Source organism: Dryobates pubescens, chromosome 8 (assembly GCF_014839835.1).
Source record: "Dryobates pubescens isolate bDryPub1 chromosome 8, bDryPub1.pri, whole genome shotgun sequence".
Taxonomy (NCBI): Eukaryota; Metazoa; Chordata; class Aves; order Piciformes; family Picidae; genus Dryobates; species Dryobates pubescens.
Window position 1 is genome coordinate 23,676,048 of NC_071619.1, and position 20,082 is coordinate 23,696,129.

At 38.4% G+C, this 20,082-nt stretch overlaps 1 protein-coding gene across 1 annotated transcript in view; it reads right to left on the bottom strand.

Moving 5' to 3' along the window:
* The window catches only part of ZCCHC24 (zinc finger CCHC-type containing 24), a 114,239-nt gene that overhangs the window by 82,067 nt on the left and 12,090 nt on the right, over positions 1-20,082 (bottom strand). The window contains exon 2 of the mRNA XM_054163586.1: positions 15,303-15,503. Coding sequence (XP_054019561.1) covers positions 15,303-15,503 — 201 coding nt within the window. The remainder of the gene's footprint in view (positions 1-15,302; positions 15,504-20,082) is intronic.

Below are 20,082 nucleotides of genomic sequence, written 5' to 3' on the forward strand. Positions count from 1 at the left end.
TAAAAAACCAGTTTTTCCCCAGAAAATAATATTTGAGTTTATTTCTAAATGTTCCATTAGTTTGATAAAATGAACACTATGTTGTTTCAAGCCTAAATCAGATTAGTTACTTTTGCTGTTTTCATTATAGCAAGAAAATCTTATGAATTTTCATCAAATGCACCTTTGAAGCGCTTTTCATCTCAAACTCTTTTTGCAGAGGTTTTCTGGGATCTTTATTTACTAGTCTTCATAGTTAGATATTTAAGACATTATATTGCCTGCTTGTGATTCCACAATATTTCCATAAGACAGAAGACCATATGCAGAATTTTAACTATACTAATACAAACAATTATATACATCTGGTTCAAAGCCAAACATCCTAAGTTAAAATGCTTTTTATATTTTGGAAAAATACTAGACCAGTTTTGACTCTTACTCATAGTGATGACTAGTAATTCAGCCTCTGCAGTTTTGTTGATTCTGTGATTTAAGACTCCAGAGTCAGTCTGTTCTGAAGAGTATCAGGGAAAATAAAAGTGGTATGCAGTATGAACAGTGGGGAAGTTTGCAAACATCAGGGGAGGGCTTACAAGAAAAATCTCCTCCAAGAAGATTTGTCTTCCAGAGATGTACAATACGATGCTCATTACAGTGTCCAAATTCAGTTATTCAACCCAGCAAGAAGTTCCTTAAATGAGAAGGAATTGGGAATGATGTTTTTTAAGACACAGTATGGAATAAATCAATTTTACAAGGAAACAGTGAATGTTTACTGCTGGATAGTCAACTGCTGGCTGACAGTCTGACTTAACAGAGTCCTACTAAAACCTGCTATTGGCTTTTTCAAGAACTTCAGTTTATTTTCCATAGATCTAAATCTCCAGATGTAACTCTCGGGGCTCACTGCACTTTGGTGATGTTCCTTGCTGTAATGTGGACACCCAAGGTATGCTAAAAATATCCAAAGATGAAACCACTGTCTTAACTTGCAAGATGTGCTAAGCAGATAAACACGTTTTCTAGGGTGATTAATAAAATGACAGTGATAAATGAAATGACAGCCAATGGAGATTAAAAGACAAAAATATCAGAATAGAGGCTGAGTTTGGAAAAGCTAGGTAAGGCTCACGTCTCTGGGAACTGCATATAAGGAATACAGAAGTTGTGCTTTCCATTCTCCTTTCTGTCTGTTTGGCTGCAACAAATATCCATTCTTCAGCCTTTACTCCTACATCAATGCAAGGCACCTTGAAAAGACCCCACTTGAATTGGCCAAAGTATTGATCTTAGACATTCTGGAAAAGGAATGAGGGATTAAACTGTAGCAGATGGATGAGGATATGATTGAGAAAGAATTTCAAGAATGAAGGTGAGATAAAGAGAAGGTATGACAGGATGCAGAACATGGGGTTAGCAGGGTCAGACCCTCTGTACGTGCTCCAGCAATTCTGCTGGAGTCTCTGAAAGCTGACCATCCAAATTTGTTTGTCTGTCTTCAGCTCCTTCCAAAACAAGTAGGTCTCTTCCACAGACATGAATGGGAGTTAGACTAAGTCCTTACTGGACTCACCTTAGGGTCATGCTGTACAATGCCCTCTCCAATTAGTTTTCAACAGTTGGTAGTCTTTAGGCAACAGCTGTCTTCTCACTTCTCACACCTCCCTGGCTCTTATCTCTACTGGCTTCTGCTTTTGGCCCTTAACAGCCATGAAATGAATTGTCTTGTAACAGAGAAGACTATGGGGTAGAGAGAGAAGACTATGGAGTAGAGAGAAAAGACATTATATAATAAGAAATGTTTATGAAGAGTGATACTTTCATAAGATCCTACCCTTCCTCCTGAGAACGATGGGTAAGGTCCAAGGCAGTGGCCTATTACTGCTCTGCCAGTGGTCACTACTGTGGCTTCTGTGTATAACCACCAGATCAACCAGCTGAAACAAAGCAGGCTCTAATGCAGTCTGCAGACTGCACTCAACTCTTACCATTCATCATCACAAATGATCATCAATGTGAAGTAGGGTTCAGATAAGACCAGCTCATAAATAACGAACAGCTTGATAACCTGGGCCAAACACATGGCAGTGAACAAGTACTTTGAAGTGCCTGTAGCTACAGAGCGTTTTCCCACATAAGAGGTCTGTTCAGTCTTACAGCAGAGAACCCTGGAGTCTATGCAGATGCTAACCACCACTAAGAAGCATCCATGAGTAATTGTGCCATTTCCTGATGGTCCAAAGATTTATTCCCATCATAATAGGTGTAACTACAGTACTCCATGGGAAATGGCAAAAGATTCACAGATACAAAGCTGTGGCATTTGAAAACCCCAAATCTACAGAATGTTGTATTGTAGGCAAAAGGGAGCTTTTCTAGGTTACAAACTGAGTGGAGACCATATTACATAGTCTCACAGGAACTAAGGCTCACCAGGAACTTCTATTCTAAGTGCAAGGTACATATACCCAACCTAATTTTTCTGATGTTTAAGGATAACAGTTACTGAATAGAAACACTCTATTACATGTGCAAGACTGACTCTGGGAAAAGACTAGGAGAGTAAACCACAAGTATGTGTCTTGAAAACACTTGGAAGCTAGATTATAATAAAGGCCAAGGTGACTGAGAGAGAACTTTCCTTCATGGTGAGGCCATCAGCCCACCATCCACAGATCAGGAAAGTGCTTGTGTAGAAGAGAAGCCTGCTGTCACAACAGAGTTGGCAAAGCAACCTATGAAACTTTTCTTCGTCTTGCCGATCTTGAAGAGTGTGGAAACACAGACGCAGAAGTAGCATAAAAGCTGCTGTGGCCTGTTTTAAGTCAAAGATGGTTGAAATAAGGGAAGCTTGTAACACCACATAATCTGTGCCTATGGAAAAACACCTCTCGGTGTCAAAGCAAACCCAGACACACCCCAACGTTATTGGAAGTGCACAAGGCATCACTTTTATTTCAATTATTCACTTGACTAAAAATTACTGGAACATTCTTTTGAATTGGTCACATAAAAAGCTCAAGTAAATTTGATTTTTGTTAAGTATTTCTTCTGAAAATGAAATATATTTCTTTTTCCAATTGGCTGCTTGGCTCAAATGTTTTGATAGAGAAATTTCTAACCCTTTTTTCTAGGCCTCAGGTATAATACACTTAAAGGATTAATTTATCTTCCAGAAATGAAAAATAGTATAGAGAAAGAAAAATGCAAAGCTTCAGCTGTAGGAAAGACTGTACTGTTTTGTCTAAGCTTAGGTTTAGGGTTGAAAGAAGCAGAAAGCCTAAAGCTACAGTTTGATTTGGGCTGGAAAGAGGCTGCCAAAGAAGTTGAGGGTTGTGAAAAAACTTTTTCACTCAGGTCAAGTCTTGGTCTTGGAAAGGCCTTGGGCACCTTATGCAGGCTCAATGGAGAACTGGGGTTAGGTGATGGGTTGAAATATAGGAAGCCTGGAGTCATAGCTGTGAGAAACTGCAAATAACCCTCCAAAGTTTACAGGGGATGAAGTTAAAACTTCAGAAATAGCAAAGCCAAGGAATGAAACAATTTAATAATTTATATCACATGAATTTTTTTTTTTAATCTGTGATTTGGAACTTAGTGTCATTTTTCAGCAGCAGCACTGAATTTGGGATATACTAGGTCCGTTTAGGGCTTGGAGTAAACTGATAACACTGATAACCAGTCAATTTCTTCTTGATTTTCCACCAAGAATCTTGAATTGCTGTCAGTTTTACTTCCAAACTATACCCCTGCTGCTCTCTGGAAACACACAGAAATCTAAAGTTTCAGACATTCTAGGAATCTTTCCTGATTCTTTTTTTTCCAGGAGAAACCTGATCCACCAGATGGGTGGGAGACCTTATTGTTTTCTCGTCTGACATCTGGATTTCATTAGCAGACTCATGCATGCTGAATCAGGAATGGGAACTCAGAAGAAAGCAGATGAGAGCTAAAATGATGTTAATGGTTAAAAAAAAGTCCTGTTCTCCTCTCCAACTTTACAAACAAACATAAAATGTGAGTCATGCTGTAAGCTCAGCATAAACAGTACAGCCCCTATTAGCTGTACCCACTTATGCTAATATTGGATATATTTTGCTTCCAGAAGCTATAGAGGAGAAAACTTTACAACCCACCTTATCCATCCTCTCTCTCCCTAGCACACAAGAACCCCTGGCTCTTGGGCTGAGTGCCATGCTATTTAGTCAGAGATCACTGCCTTCTAAAAGCACTCAGCAGAGATGAGGAGACTCATTTGTGACTGGGTTACACTGAGAAAGAGGGATAAACAAGAAGCTTTTCATCATGTTTTAGAGGATCAGATAAGTCTAGGATATGGAATCAAACAGAATTATGAAATGGTGAAAAGCTGAGAGGGCAGAGTGATTACAATTATGAGAGAATAGATGAACATGGAAGTTAGACCTTTATATCTACTCAGCAAACCACCTCAAGAAAACGTCATACTTTATTGAAACAGGCTTCTGTTCCCTCTCCAGAACTTCAGCCTACACATTTGATGTCCCCATCACATCACATAGGTTACAACCATGTACTATAGTTAGATTATCAGAGATCTGATAGAAACTTCAATCACTAATGCAAAAATGGCAAGGACAATGTAAATCAGATGGAGACAGCAGTGCAGAGCTAATCTGTTATGGAATTTACACAAACCTGGTTTAAGTAGCACAGCTCTAACTTGCATTAAAAAATTCAAAATGCCAGTCTAGAATGACTACTACTAAGTTTTGGTTTTTTAAAGCTATTTAAACCAAACCCACCATTCTACTTTAATAATGAACCACCTTTGATCTTCTAGTAATGCCTGTCTTTGAAAAGAACCTTTCTGTCCTACAGTTTTTGCTCTTCTAATTTCCTCAACTGTGTAATCAGGTGTTTAGGACTAAGAGTAGCATGACTGCTATATAAAACCATTTCAGAGGTTATCTCTGCTCTTCTGAAGCCTTTGTGGGGGCTCTCCTTTCTTCATCCATGTAAGATGCATAGGGCAGCATTTGGAAGGGCTGAGTATGCACTTGAGCTGGGTGTTCTTGGCTGTCAGGTGGTGAGGGTAGGCTGGCTCAGGTGGAAGTATTGATTTGTCTGGGCTGTTGCAGAGTTTTATCTATAGTTGCACACCTGCAATGTTGGTTAAAATTAGAAATTTACTTGAAACCAGTACTTTCTATAAGAAACCCTTGAACCTGGAAAATGTTCAATGTCAGTCTGAAATCATGTCCAAAATTACAGCCTGAGACCACATCTAAATCTAGTTGAAATGTGCTCTTTCTTTGCAGAATGAAAAAGGAGTTGTTTACAGGGCTCAATAATGCAAAAGATCTCAAAAGGTGTTGGATGCTGTACTCCTATGCATGTTTCTGCAGAGTCAGGGAATGAGTTAGAAACAAAGAGTAGCAAGTATCTTGAAGAAAATCAGACACAGATCTGAGGATGAACTAGTAATCAAGATTATATAATTTCTCAAACGCCTGCTGTTGGTACTAAAATATACAAATATTGCCATGTAAGTGTCTATGGGCTTTATTGCCTTAGCTAGCCATTTGGCACTGAAACTAAAAGCTTTATCTTTGTCTTCTCTAATTACTATACAAACCTTTAGCTTTTCTGCCCCATGAAGGGCTACCATGTCTCCTTAAATGACAATCTTCTGTCAATAATATGACAGTTAATTTCTGGTGTTAAATAGATGATGTTAAGGAACAAAATTTAGAGTAATCCTATCCCAAGCCTGATGTCCATGAGGCACAGCCATGTATCAGTGTGCCCAAAGACTTGTACTCCTGATCCTTCCTTCCTCCAACTTCTGACAGAACTGCCTCAGCCAGTCTGAAGGATATATAAAATCCCACAAGGCATAGATGGGCATTAATTACCTGAGAAATGCTGTTCACACCTCATAGGAGACCTTTTATAGCTAGTAAAAGGGCTGTATCAAAATATACAAGGCTCCTTTTACGTTTCTTAAGTCAGATACAGCAGAATTACACCAATACGTGGACTATACCAAGACAATGAAAGAGGCAATATTTTCTATTTAGTATCTTCATTTCTTGAAGGAAGTGGAGCAGGAGCAAAAGGCACATCTGAGGGGCCATTTGGGTTGGACTTGTATCCTCACAATCTATAGACTGTTCTAGGTCAATGAGAAAATCAAGGAGAAGCTGAGCTGCTGCTGCTAGCTGTCGCCAGCAGAAATTGCTGCTCTGCCTTTAGAGATTTGCTCTCATTCTTCACTACTTTGCTATTTGTCAGCTTCATCCTTTGTACAGTAAGATAGAAGGAAAAGCGAAGAAGATACAAGGGAGTTCACTCCTCTGACAGTCACTTTCTCCTCAACAGCCAAAGCGTGCCTCATTTATCTGACAGCAACCCAGCCTACATTCAGATCTTGTACACCTTCTTTTATTCAGCATGGCATTTATCAGAAAGCACATTTTTAAAGAACAGGGAAACAAGGTTGTGTTAAAATTGAGAAGGAGAGTTGAAATATTGACACATTTGAAAGATGTGAAAATTTGCACAATTTCTATTTGGAAATGCCAAGATATAAATGTTCATTTGGGTATATGAAGCTTCTGCAACATTGCAAAACAAATTTTAACAATTCAAAAGTGGTTTCTACCACTTCAGATGTTGAATTTAACAGTTTAATGGCTTTGGAGGTTTGTTGTTGTTGTTTTTTGGTGGTGTTTTTTTCAGCTGAACACCTTATTGAAAGAGACATTTTCCTAGAGGAAATTCCTTTTGAAAAAAAGTTATTTGATTGACTTCCTAAACAGAGATTAAATAAAGCTACAGTTTTACAGGAAGTGTTTGTGCATGGGCATTTTGACAGGTGTTATTTCTAAGGTTTAGGATCTTTTGCTTTCTGTATTTGTTGTCGTAATAAATGCCTGTTTGCTCCAACTTTCATCTTTGAGCAGGATTGTATTTTGCAATGTTTAAAAGCACGGTGAAGAAGGACTGTGGTAGACATTAGCTCTGGGAGATACAGAGATTTTGATGAACAACCAATGATCTCTTGTTACAGGGTGTGAAAATTTAGTTAATCACCACAGAATCATAGTACTGCTAATTTGGGTGGTCACCAAGTCCAACCTCCTGCTCAAAGCAGGACCAACATTAACTTGAGGTCAGGTTTCCTAGGGCTTTGCGAAGTCAGATCTGGAGGCACAGATGGAGATTCCACAACCTGTATTTCACACTAAACCAAAATACTTTCACAAAGTGGGAAAACATAATTCACTTAATCTTTCATTACTCCTTTCTTATCAGTGTGAATGATGAATTGATAAATTAGTGTGGTTTAGACCTCTCTCTACCTTATTTATAAATCAGCCTGTGGAGGGCTGGAAACCAGACCTTACTTTCCATCTCAAGAGGCATGTTCACAGAGCTCACTTCCAAGTTAAGCACTTAATTATGGTTTATCAGGAGTTTTACTGCAAACTAAGAGAACACCAAATTGTAAGTAAACAGAGCTCAGATTTAGACCACCACAATAACTATGTTCAGCCTACTTGAAACAAGTTTATAAAAGTCTCTCAGTGACTTTCATAGGATTTGGATCTAGTATGCTGTGCATGGTTTTTATGTATATGTTCTGTGTATTTAAGATAATAGGCGGTATTATTAGTACACAGGTATATGATAGTAGAAACATAAGATTGGAAGATGCTTTGGGATGTTCTTTCACTTGTCCATGGAAAGGATCACCTGTGAAAATCCTGATCTATCTTCATCTACAGTGTCCTGAAAATCTTCCAATGATCAACAGCCTTCCCAGGTGCCCTGTTTCAATGCCTCACAATTAGAAAGAGCAGCTAGTTGGTAAGTCCAGTACTCTGGACTTGTTAGTTGTACATCTGGAAAACAAACTGTGCCCTTTGTACGTGACTTTCTACATATTTGAATTACTGAAGTGTCTTTTTTTGGGGAATGAACAACACTGGTTCTATAGGCTTTCAGAAGAGGTCATGTTTCAGAAATCCCAAATTAATTTGTCACCTCTCCAGTCTTCCCCTCATTACTGTGCTCATCTTGGACCCAGATGAGGCTTTACCACTGCTGAAGTCTTACTCAGTTTAAATGCCAGGTATCCATAAGGGTTTACATTTAAATAGACTTTCCTTGATATCTACCTTGTTGCCAGCGAACAACTGGCTTGAAATTATCTGGGTAGTAAATGTGCAAATGAGATAGGAAAGTAAATAAAAGGAAGTGGAGAAAACATCAGTGAAATGAAATCAAATTCTCTGGTAGGTGATCCCCCAACACCTGCCATACAGTCCATTGGTAACCATGACACAGGATGTGCAATTCCACTCCAAGGTTGCTGCAAAGACCAAGCAACTATGTCCTCTTGCAGGCTTTGCCTTTAGCACATCTATTTACATTGCATTTCCCATGGGGGAAGAAAAAAAAACAACCAACAAAAACCAGTTTGAATTTGCATCAGTAATAAAGTCTGAACTGCAGTAATAATGGCTTAGTGATGGTGCTGGAGGAGGAGTTTGGTGTTGGCTGATCTTCCAGACTTTTGGGAATTGTGTGCTAGACAAGAAAGGGGCACAGACACAGTTCACTAGGTATTTCTGCTTTCTTTTTCACTATCTAACTGCTCTTGTTCTGGTATGTTAGGGTTTAGTATCTTCTTTCCAAGCACATGGTTTATCAAATAACTGAACGTAAATGACAGATATTATAGTCACAGTTTTAAAACTAGCACTTTGGGAGCATGGTTTCAAAGCAGGGCTGTTTTGATTCCCTGTACTGAGTTTTGTCTGTCTAATGTATGGTTTAAATCCATCATATGCACAGCTTATTCAGAACTTCCAAAACTGTGTGCAGTGGGTATTTTCTGATGGTTCAGACTCTGAAACAGCTTACATTTCCAGAGATAAAACAGATGTGACAAAATTACAGTTCACCATACTTCTATTACAAGACTTTTTAAAGTCTTAACAATAAAAGTAGAAATTATCTGAGAAAAATACGTTCAGCTTATCTCAGAAACCAACAAACCTGCAATAAATTCTGTAGTACATTTGATACCATGGAGTTGTCAAAGCAGCTACACGTGCTAAAAAAAATAATTTACAGTATCTTATCCAAGTCTAAATCATCTAAAATGATTTTATGCAGGTTCTGAGTAGAAAAATATGAATAAATGAAAGCAGCATTTTGTATAAAAACAAGACTTTTGAGAGGCTCTAATTGCTCTAGTATGCTGTAAAGTGGACGCTTAGTATATGCATAGGTATTTACAGACAGAACATCTAAGAATTACAGTTTCTTACACAGATATATTTAAATGAAGAAATATGTGCTGTTTGAAATGGGTTAATGTATCAAACTGTATTTCAAATCTAAAGAACTAAGGGGCTGGATATAGAGATACTTTTCTTCTGGAGTGCCACATGCAATTTGAAAACACATATAGCAGAGATAAATAGCATGAACAGCTTTTTCATCCTTGTCATAGAACTATACAAGTTATCTCTGTACTGGTCTTACTAAAATCAGTGTTACTGCACCAGGGATTAGTTTAGCTGTTTTTTTCTTTTATTATGGGTCCCTATTTTCATCTTCACCTCTGTAATAAGAATAGCAGTATTGGTGATTCAGATACCATGCATATCAGGGATTCCACCATGACTCCTGTAATCTCTCCCTCAGCCAACAGAATTGAAGCACAAACAAGAGAGACCTATACAGCAGCAGATCAAATGCCAGCAAGTATACTCTGGTCAAAAGCTATGGTGGCACTGGCAAAATTGAGCCAGACAGTTTCAGCTTCCTGAGAGACTGGTGAGACTTCTACAACTGAATAACAACACTGATATTTCATTCAGTTCAGCGGAGAAAATATGTGTTTACTTGAAAGCCATCACCCAGTATCTAAATTACTACTACAAAATATAGCAACTGTCCAAAATTATTATTTTCAGTGTGAATGTTAAGATTTTTAAGTCTACTATGTCCCTTAATGTTTAGAGCTCTCGGAAACATCATCTTCCATTTAAAAAGAAAAACTACATTTCAATAGGTTTGTGTTTGTTTTGCATTTTTTAAAAAGATAAGATTCTAAGCTAAAAAATAGAAAGGTTAAATCTTTCCACCTTTTGTTAAGATGGCAGCTTGTTCCTCATTGCCATCTTAGCCAGCCTTTGGAACCTGGAGAAAGCACAGCTGTTGACTCCTTGAACATAGCAGACATTTGAGATCCTTGCACAACCATAAGGCAGAAGACAAATCAAATTTCAAACATAAGAGTTGCTGCAATCTTGCAGCCAAATAGCTGCCTGCTGAGCCAACTCTACTGCCAAAGATCCACTATATCTGACCGCAGAGAGGGACAGCTTCAGGGCAGCATGATCTGGCAGACCAAGCTATGGACTAAGAAAAAAAGGCTAAACTCAGCTTGACACTGATTTCTTCCACATCCTGTTTGAAACCACAAAAACAAATCTATGCAAACTCAAGCAGCCACAGTAATTACCCACTACTCTCATTGACGTTGAATTTGTGTTCTCAAGGCACTTTAGATTTACAGGATCTGCTCTAAAGATCAGTGTTGGCAATTGGAAAGACTCCCACTGTTGGCCTCATTAATATGGATCATGCCAAACATACATTTCATTCACAGACTTTAAAAGCAGTGCAAAATGAGGGTAATACAGTTTCCCATTGTGTATACATCTGTTGGTGGTATGCTTGTATGCATTTTGCTCTATGAGTACAGTGCAAAATCATGAAATACACTGGATTGAATAGTTACAGTGCACCAGGGATTTCACTGCAAATTGGTAATATTCTCCACTCCCCCCCCCTTTTTTCCTTTTCCCACCAAGTCTCCATGATGTGAGCATTCCCTGTTTGTGTAGAATTTACAGGAATTGTCAGGAAGATTTTTCTCAGAGAGCCTGGCACCCTGGCACAGGGATCAGAGCAGTCTCCTTGTTCAGCATTCAGAAAAACATAGCTGGAACCACATATTTTTTGAGTGACTAGGCCTGCACATATTTTCACAGAAGGGTTTGACAACACTTGAACAAAGTTAGGACACAGAGACCAGCAAATAGAACTGGTGCTTGGCAGGAACACAAGGTAGAACAGTTTGGAAACTCTGAACACACATGCTTTGCTGGAGCATTGAGCTTGGACCTCTACAAGTACAAACTTCTTTGCTGCCTTTGATGTTAATCTATGACTGCCCAAATTAATGAGGAATTATAAATGTAGTAAATGAGGTAAATCTGTGACTATGAAAAAGGGTTGGTCACTACTTTCTGTATATTTACCCTATATGATATGTCCGAGTTTAGACTGACATCACAGAAGGGTGCTAATGTCAACAAACCCCGTATAGCTGCAGAGTAACGAGATTAATTTTATGTATCCATGCATTATATAATGTTTATATTTTGTTGGGTACAAAAATATAAACTACAGTGGTAATGGGTGAAAAGAGACAACATAACTTTTCAGAAAAGGTCTTCTATGAGTTTCTGCTAGATAAATAAATGTTATAAAGAATCATACATCTTAACAATTACTGGCCCAGAGCTCTCATTATTTGTTCTGGCAAAGGAAAGAACCTATAGTAGTCATGCATATATAAGACATACATTGGTAAAGTACATTTGAGTACACAAATAAGTAAACAAACTTTTTAATAAACATATATATATATATGTCAGTCAACCAATCACTAGTAAACCAGGTAGGAAAAGTACTCTCATTCCTCATCTTCCTTGCTATTTAAAGAGAATATTTTCTGTATTTGATGGCACTGCCAATGACAATTTAAGAGCACCACTATATGAAGAGCACTGCTTACAGCCTTGATTCTCTAGATATTTTTCAGTTCATGCAAGTCATTGAGAGTTCTGCATGTGAGAGAACATCACATAAGTACCAGTGACATGTTTCTAAACTACTGAAACACAAAAATTAGTTCAGATAAAATGTAGGTATGCTATAAAGATGACACTGCAAAAAGTAGTGCTGTGATTTTTACAGATGTAGTAATTGTAACAAAGGTTCTTTGCAAATGTGGGCAAATTGGAAATGATGGATTGGAGTCATAACACTGATTTCTGGTAGTTTCTAAGATGGAAAACACACTTTCTATCACTGTAGATCACATAAATTGTGTTCTAAAATAATAGATGTTTGCTAAATCCCACTTTAGTTTCCAAACAGACCATTATGGAGAGCATATTGGACAAACTGTAGATATATGAGGTACTCAAATATTGAAGCTGGCCCCTTTCTTTACAATTATTTAACCTCCTAAAGTATGATCATCATTTAACATATAAATCTGAACTAAGGATATTTTCATTAGTATATCATCAACTTTGACAGCAACACAAAAAGAACATGCATCTTTACAGTGTTTATAGCAAGCAGAATTAAGAGAGGATATAAAGTCTCAAAGTTGTTACACAATTTCTTTCTCATGCAGAAAAAAAACTCCATAAAAAAAAAATCGCATTTCAAAATCTGTTTCTTATTAGACAGTTCCATAAAATGAAAATAAAAATACCATATGATTTAGTGATGTGCATTTTGTCCAAATCAGATTAGTTTACCTCTTTTCTCTACCCAAATGTAAGTACTTTACAAATGCATAGCTACAGTTCTTTTTTGACAGCACTAGCAAAACTAAGCATCAAAATCTAAGCTATTAAGTAGTGCACACAATGTGCAAATTAAGAAACCAGTTATTGTCAAAATCAATGGTAACAAATGGGGTCTTTCTGACTAAGGCCCGATCCTGCCATTGGAGCTCAATTCTTGTGCATGTTTTCAGCACTTTGAATGCAACTCATGCAAACAAGGTCACCAGATTTAGATAATGTAAGGGAAGTGCTGAAGTTTCTGTGAATGCTTAAGTCTGCTCTTTTTCAGGACAGCACTTACATGCTGACTAGACTATAAAACACTTGCTTATGTTAGAAATCTCCAGTAAAGCACAACTAATTTCATATCACCTGTTCTCTAACATAAACTTTGATCTATAGAAACAGATACATGCACGCATGGCAAAAGGCACTGATGAGATCTGTTCTGGGATTCCATAGTCATGCACATGCAAGGAGAAGAGAAGGACAAGAGAACAACCAGGAGAAAGACTAGAAAGCAGAGACTTGGTCTGCTTTTTGTGAGGAGATTGAGAAAAATTGTCTCATTAGTCCTAAAGAATAAATGCTGATGGGTGGTGTGATTGCAGTTTGCTAACACATCCTGAGAATAAATACCAGGGAGGAAGAAGAGCTGTTTCACTGGACGGCAATATTGGCAAAAGGACAAATGACCATAAAGTAGCCATGAGTTACACTTGTTCTAGAAACTGGAAGATTTCTAATGAGGGGAGAACCAAGGCTCTGGAGCAGCTTCTCACATCAGCAGTAGCAAGGGAGAAATACCAAAGTAGTTCCCAACTAAAACTTGATCAGTTTACAAAAGGAGCTGTGTGATATGGCTGACTGTAACTGTAGAAGACTACATGCCGTGAGCAAACATGAACCTGTGTTCCTTCCCTCGTTACTTACTGGCTCACAGGCCATCCACAGAGTACAGTCTGTAAGAAGTCTTTTCTTCCTTCATTTCCAGAGAAATTGAAGACTTTACTAGTGAAATCCTAACAGGATGTGCAATTCAAGTTAAACTAAGAAACTCTTCATTTGTTTGCATTTCCTGGATTTCTGTGGGTATGTCTTCAATTTCATTAACTGTTCTTTAATCCCTAGTGCCTCAAACTGTAAAAACACCTAAGAAATAAATGATACTTTACTGCTCCAACACTGCACTTGGGACCATCTGTGCAAGCTGCAGCTTGCACGTATTGATTGTCAAGAGACCTGTTGTATTCATCTGGTTTCTTATGCAGCATGACACAGCCAGCTCCCCCCAACTCAGCACTCTCTCACTCTGACACATATTTGGTAGCTGTAGATTTAATCCCCTTGTTAAGTAAAGTATGCCATTATATGGTCCTACCTCTACATTTTGCTGAAACATGCTAAGCTAAGTACATTAAACACAGAAGTAAACAAACTAGAGTATTTTTGATCTCCTGGCAAAGAAAATTTCAGTCTTTTGGTGTTGGGTTTGTTTTTGTTGTTTTGTTGTTTGTTTTTTTGTAAAGAACACTGTTTTAGTCAATGTATATTGAAATAATATTAAGTCCCAGACCCAACACTAAAAAGGTATTTTTAATTCCACAGATTTTGTTAGAATTAATGAAAGATATACAGTTAAAGTCCACCAACAAAAAAAATTTAGTCTACACATTAGGGCAGGAGGAATATACTCATCTGACATTAGACTTGATTTTGTGCTGACCTTGCTCAGCTGGCAGATGCTTTTCTGCTTGTGTTTTGGCTTATATATGTCTGACAACCTCAGCTGTGGATTAACTGCAGTTAATTTTATGCAGATTAATTTTGCTGAAAGTCACACATTAAGAGAATAAAGTCATAGTGAAATGGATGCCGATAATGTCCACATCTGTATTCCTGAGTATTGGCAGCAGTTTAATTTGGGATTCTACATAGAATATCATTGAAGTTGTGATAGTTTAAGCCAGTAACATTCAGCTAGAATTTGAGAAGATGGAGAAACCTTACACACTGTGGCTGGGAGCCTCAGGGGGGGAAAAAATGGCAGATTGGTGAGTGGTTTTAGTGCACACTGGTTTATACCTCGTTTTTAAGGAAATAAATATTGCCAGCTTTGCCACTACAAAAACGTTCAAGGAGTCCAAGACCATCAGAGCTTGCCAAGTACAGCAAACCTCTTCTATGAGATGAAAGACATTTTGCACCAGAAAGACTTGGAACTTGTGTTACTGCAACACTTACAGAGAGTTCTCATCCAGTGAAACAGTTTCTTCTCCTTTAGCATATGTATCTTGTTATATTTTTATTAAGTGCCGTTCCCAAACTGACTACATAGTGTGCTGCTTGAAAATGTATTTTACACAATCTCTGTGATAGAAAATGACGTAGTAGGCACTTTTAAAGTTTCCAAAGTCTACTTATTCATGTGCCTAGATTAATATAATTTGTAATGCTTACTGGGCAAATGAAATAGCATATTTTTTCCATCAGCATTGTGATAAAGAGTAGATTAAAAGAACACATGGCTAGGTTGGCATTTTGTCAAGATATTTCTTCAGTGCTATTCACTCTAAAAAGAGCATTTCAGTCAAATTCTGTGTTACTAAATGAAGGAATGGTGAAAACGTTGACAAAGATTTTTCCAGAATATTGTATATACCTTACCTGTGGGCAGTCTTTGATGTAATGTCCCTTGTTAAAGCAGAGGTGGCACAGGTAGTTGGGAGGTGGCCTCTTGCTGGGTTTTCTGGCTTCTGAAGAAAGGGATAGGTCAGAGAAATGCTCAGTGAGGGAGCTTAACCCATCCACAATGTTATTAAGAGAGCCGTAAGGTGATGTACTCTTGTACAGACTGCTGCTCAGGGCCTGTAAAAGAAAAGAAAAAATAGTCACATGGAACACATTATTAAGGATTGTTCTGAGACTGATCTGAGGAGGGCTAAGAATAGCAGAAAAATATTGGGGGGTTAATTATTTTTTTCATTAAGAACATGGCTGCATATTCAAGGAGAGCAACACACAGGCTATTAATAATGAGGTTTCACAAAGGCAGTGCAATGGAGCTGGTCACCATACTGCTGAGGAAACTATTGAGATTACTGTGGTTCAATTACTCCAACCTTTCCACTAAGCAGTGATTGCTTTCTTGTGTTTGATCATACCACATTTATGGTATGGTTAGAATATGCAGGCAGAAAAGCTGAAAAAGCAAACCACAGAAGGGAATGTCTTTGTGTCCAAAACTACTTATATGAACAATACTGAAGTCAGGGAAAGGCAAATAATGCCAAGAAAAACTTGAAGTAATCTTTAATTTCAAATCTAATTAATGAGACATTCAATTCAGAGTCACATGCTCAAACAGTAACAAGAAACATTCATGTCCTGGATTTTCTAAGTGGAAATCTGATGTGATTTAAATGCTTCCTGATAAACAATAAATACCCAGTTTCTCTACTTCACCTCAATAGGATATTCATTCTCTCCATCTGCAAATCAAAATCAGGAGCTGCTAATTTACTATTCAGTTGTTTTTAGGAGAGCAGGAAACCCATAATCACCTAAATAGCTAATCTCTCTACTGGCGATAACAAGGATTCATTCCCTTAACCGTGCTAAGGCTCAAAAAGACCTGTGTAGTCAGAATTTCAGAAGTAAAAAATAACTTTTAAAAAAAAAATTAACATGGTAATGTGTCACTGTAGAAACAGGACCAACTAGTGGCAGTCCTCTCCACCCTGAAATGATGGGACACATTCCCCAGAGTGTCTATGAGGTCTGATATATCTCTCAGTAATACTATGCTCATTGTCATTCTCCCTTCATCAGAGAATTACTGCTGGCTTATGGAAAAGTGAGGTCCAATCTGTGACTCTGCAGAGACCTTGTTTTTCAGTGCCATTAAAGCAAAATATTTCATTGGAGTCTTATTATATATATTATATACATATTGAAGACATACATTGAAATTGATTTAGAGAGACTGTGAAATAAATCTGAAATGGAATTACATTTATCTTAGAGATCTCAAACATCCAGTATGTCTGCACAGTGAGTGCATTATCTGGGTGACAGTCATATGCTAAAAGAATCATGTTGGCACAATTACCTGAATGAGTCCCAGCTATCACTGAATCTTATCCCACTGCAGATGGCGTAGACTGTGTATAAAAATTGAGCTACATGTCAGGCCACTGCTAGATAATCCTCTTCACCCAGCCTCACTATAGTCAAACAGAACATGCTTGCAAAGCTGAAGGTGGTGCACAGCAGCAGGGTCGATTCAAAGGGCCACAGAATAGAGTATGATCTCACAGGGGACTTCACATGAATAGAATAGAATAGAATAGAATAGAATAGAATAGAATAGAATAGAATAGAATAGAATAGAATAGAATAGAATAGAATAGAATAGAATAGAATTAACCAGGTTGGAAGAGACCTTCGAGATCATCGTGTCCAACCCATCATCCGACACCACCTAATCAACTAAACCATACAACCAAGCATCCTGTCAAGCCTCGCCCTGAACACCCCCAGCGTCGGTGACCCCACCACCTCCTCAGGCAGCCCATTCCAATGGGCAATCACTCTCTCTGTGTAAAACTTCCTCCTAACCTCCAGCCTAAACCTCCCCTGACGCAGCCTGAGACTGTGTCCTCTTGTTCTGGTACTGGTTGCCTGGGAGAAGAGACCAACCTCTGCCTGTCTACAACCCCCCCTCAGGTAGTTGTAGAGAGCAATAAGGTCACCCCTGAGTCTCCTCTTCTCCAGACTAAGCAACCCCAGCTCCCTCAATCTCTCCTCATAGGGCTTGTGCTGCAATGCGCTGGCACTGAACTGCCCATCATTCCCTCTTCAGCTCAGCACAGTTCTATGCTGGTGCAAATTGTTCTGGCTGCAGAGAGGAGAATCAGCTACTTTGTTTCAGGGGTTAAATTCTAACATTTTACAAGGAAAAGCTATTTGAAAAACTAATGAAAAGCTTTTAGCTGCTTTAGCCATCAAGCAACCAAACATATCTCCAGTGGTCACTGGGATTTATTTTCCAGGATTTATTAGACACTATTGGAATGAGAAATTTTTGGCAACAAATTGTTAAAAGGAAGGGGAAGTGCTATTGATGCCAAAATAGGATTAATTAAGGGCCTTCAAGAAGTTCTTGTCTCCCTAGGAGCCACTTTCTTTTACATACACTTGGAATAATACAAAATATTTCTTCTTCTTAAGAGCCACTCTTGCCAAGAGATTCTTAAAGTACTTCATATGCATTATAACCATCAGTAGCTTTGCAAATTCCCTATTATCTGATTTTTATAGTAGGGTGGGTGTATGGACACACAGAATGTGAAATCCCCAGTTCTTCACCCATTGCTGAAATCTGGCACATCCCTAGGGGATGTAGGTATACAACTCCTGCCCTTCAGGAGGCTGTTATTTCTGCCCCCAGGCTAACCTAGTGACAAAGCAAAACATATCTATCTGCTGCCTTCAGTAGGCTTTGATTTGGACATATGCTTACAATGGTGACTATTTTTGTTTTCTACACATCTTTACAATGAGCTATTACCCACATTATAAAGGAGAAATTTGGCACTGCAACTGGCTATTACATAATTTACTCCTTCAACAACTCTTCTTGGCATGTTTCAGGACATTACGTAGGAGATCAAAAGTAAAGGTTGCCCACTCTGTCAGAAAACCTTTGCAAACTTCTGTTTCTATCTCAGCATCCAAAAGCCTTGTCAAAGGCCAGGATCCCATCAGACTACTGTCTGTACTGACACTAAGTAATAATCTTAGCAGCTGCTGATGGCTCTGAAAGTGGCTACCAGGTTCAGCTGGAAGGGCATTTGTGTAATACATGGCAGAGCTGGACACACCAAAAGATTCAATCTGCAAGTGCCACCATGAAACACTTCCCTATAATCATGTTGAGGCCCAGTGTCAAAAAAGGGAAAAGACACAAATACAACATCCAGGAAGATGACCACAAAGGAGAAGATGGACATTGCCTACATCACTGGTACTTCAAAGAACAATGACTCATTAAAGAAAATTCCAAAATTATTCCAAAATGCAGTCCATCCTTCCTGGTATAGGGTCAGGCAAGGTGGTTCAGCAGTTCTTGCCAATATGACCTGGAAAATGGTCTTAATCAGTTTAATTCTGAGTCAAAGTGAAAAGCACATCAATCTGGCACTTGAAAGATACTATAAAGAGCACCAGCACAAATGGTGTTACATCCCGTTGCTAGCCTCCAATTCTTCAGAAGGAGATGAGGAAAAAAGCCAGTCCAAAAAGCCAGGTTACATAATAAGGGTGGTAGTGGGAAAGTTCAAACTTGCCTCTAGAATAAAATAGCAAAAGCTCAGGAACAACTAATGAATGTGAAGAAAGCAAATGGTGATTTAGGCCACTTTGTAGATGTTTGGTTTTGTTTTGTTTTTGTCTGGGGCACTTAATTGAGGAAATTAGCAATTCTGCCCTTACTAAGTGCTTGCACTGCTACAAACCAGATTTTTAAGAAGGGTTTTGAAAAAAATCTGTGAATTAGCTTCACAAAGGGGATGTCCAGGGAATGATCAGAGTGACAGGGATAGACAATGTCTCAGATAGACAACAGTAGAAAGGAAAACAGAGGAAGAGGGAAATGCATTCTGACTCATTCTGGTCTCCAGTGTATTAGTACAGATCTGGGAGGTGGCAGGGAGACTGCTCCTCTGATGAATTCCACCAAAAGCAATGACTGTTTTGTGTTCAGTGTGGCACTAGCAAAGCCAACACATTTCTTTAAAAAGCAGAGAAAAAATAATAACTCTCAAACGAAGTTTCATTTTTAGCTGTAACAGTATAGAAAGTATTTGGCAGTGAAAGAGTTAGTGTTCTCAAGAAGCTGGAAGACCACACTGCATGTCCTAATTACAAGGCTCATCAGGCCAGCTGCAATGAATTCAGGATTTCCTTATCTTGCTGAACTGGGAGGAGGGGGAGACCTGATGGTAAAACTTAGAAACTGGCTTGCTAGGAAGTTGGAGTTGATAATGTTGATTTGTTTATTTTTTTTTCTTCCTATGAAACTTGTTGACTTGGTTGAATGTGAAGCAAACTTAAAATGCGGTGTTGCACTTCCCAAAGGTAAGCTCTCTGCTCAGTAATCTTTAAACTGTTGGTGGTATTGGGAAGTAAGGCTTCCTTTGTTATTTGTTTTCTCAGCGTTTCCAGTTACAGGGCACATAATCTGTAAGGCTGCAGTGCAGTCCTTTGTTAAAGAGGCAGCTATTGTCTGCTATAGCTTCCTTACTCTGATTTCCAGTTGGGTAACATATGTGACAGATTCAAAAGCACCAGCCTTTAACCCACCTTTATGAATTCCTAGTTAAATGAATGATCTGACAAATGCTCGATTGCCTTGGCTGGTCGCTGCCCTTCAGAGACAGTTTTT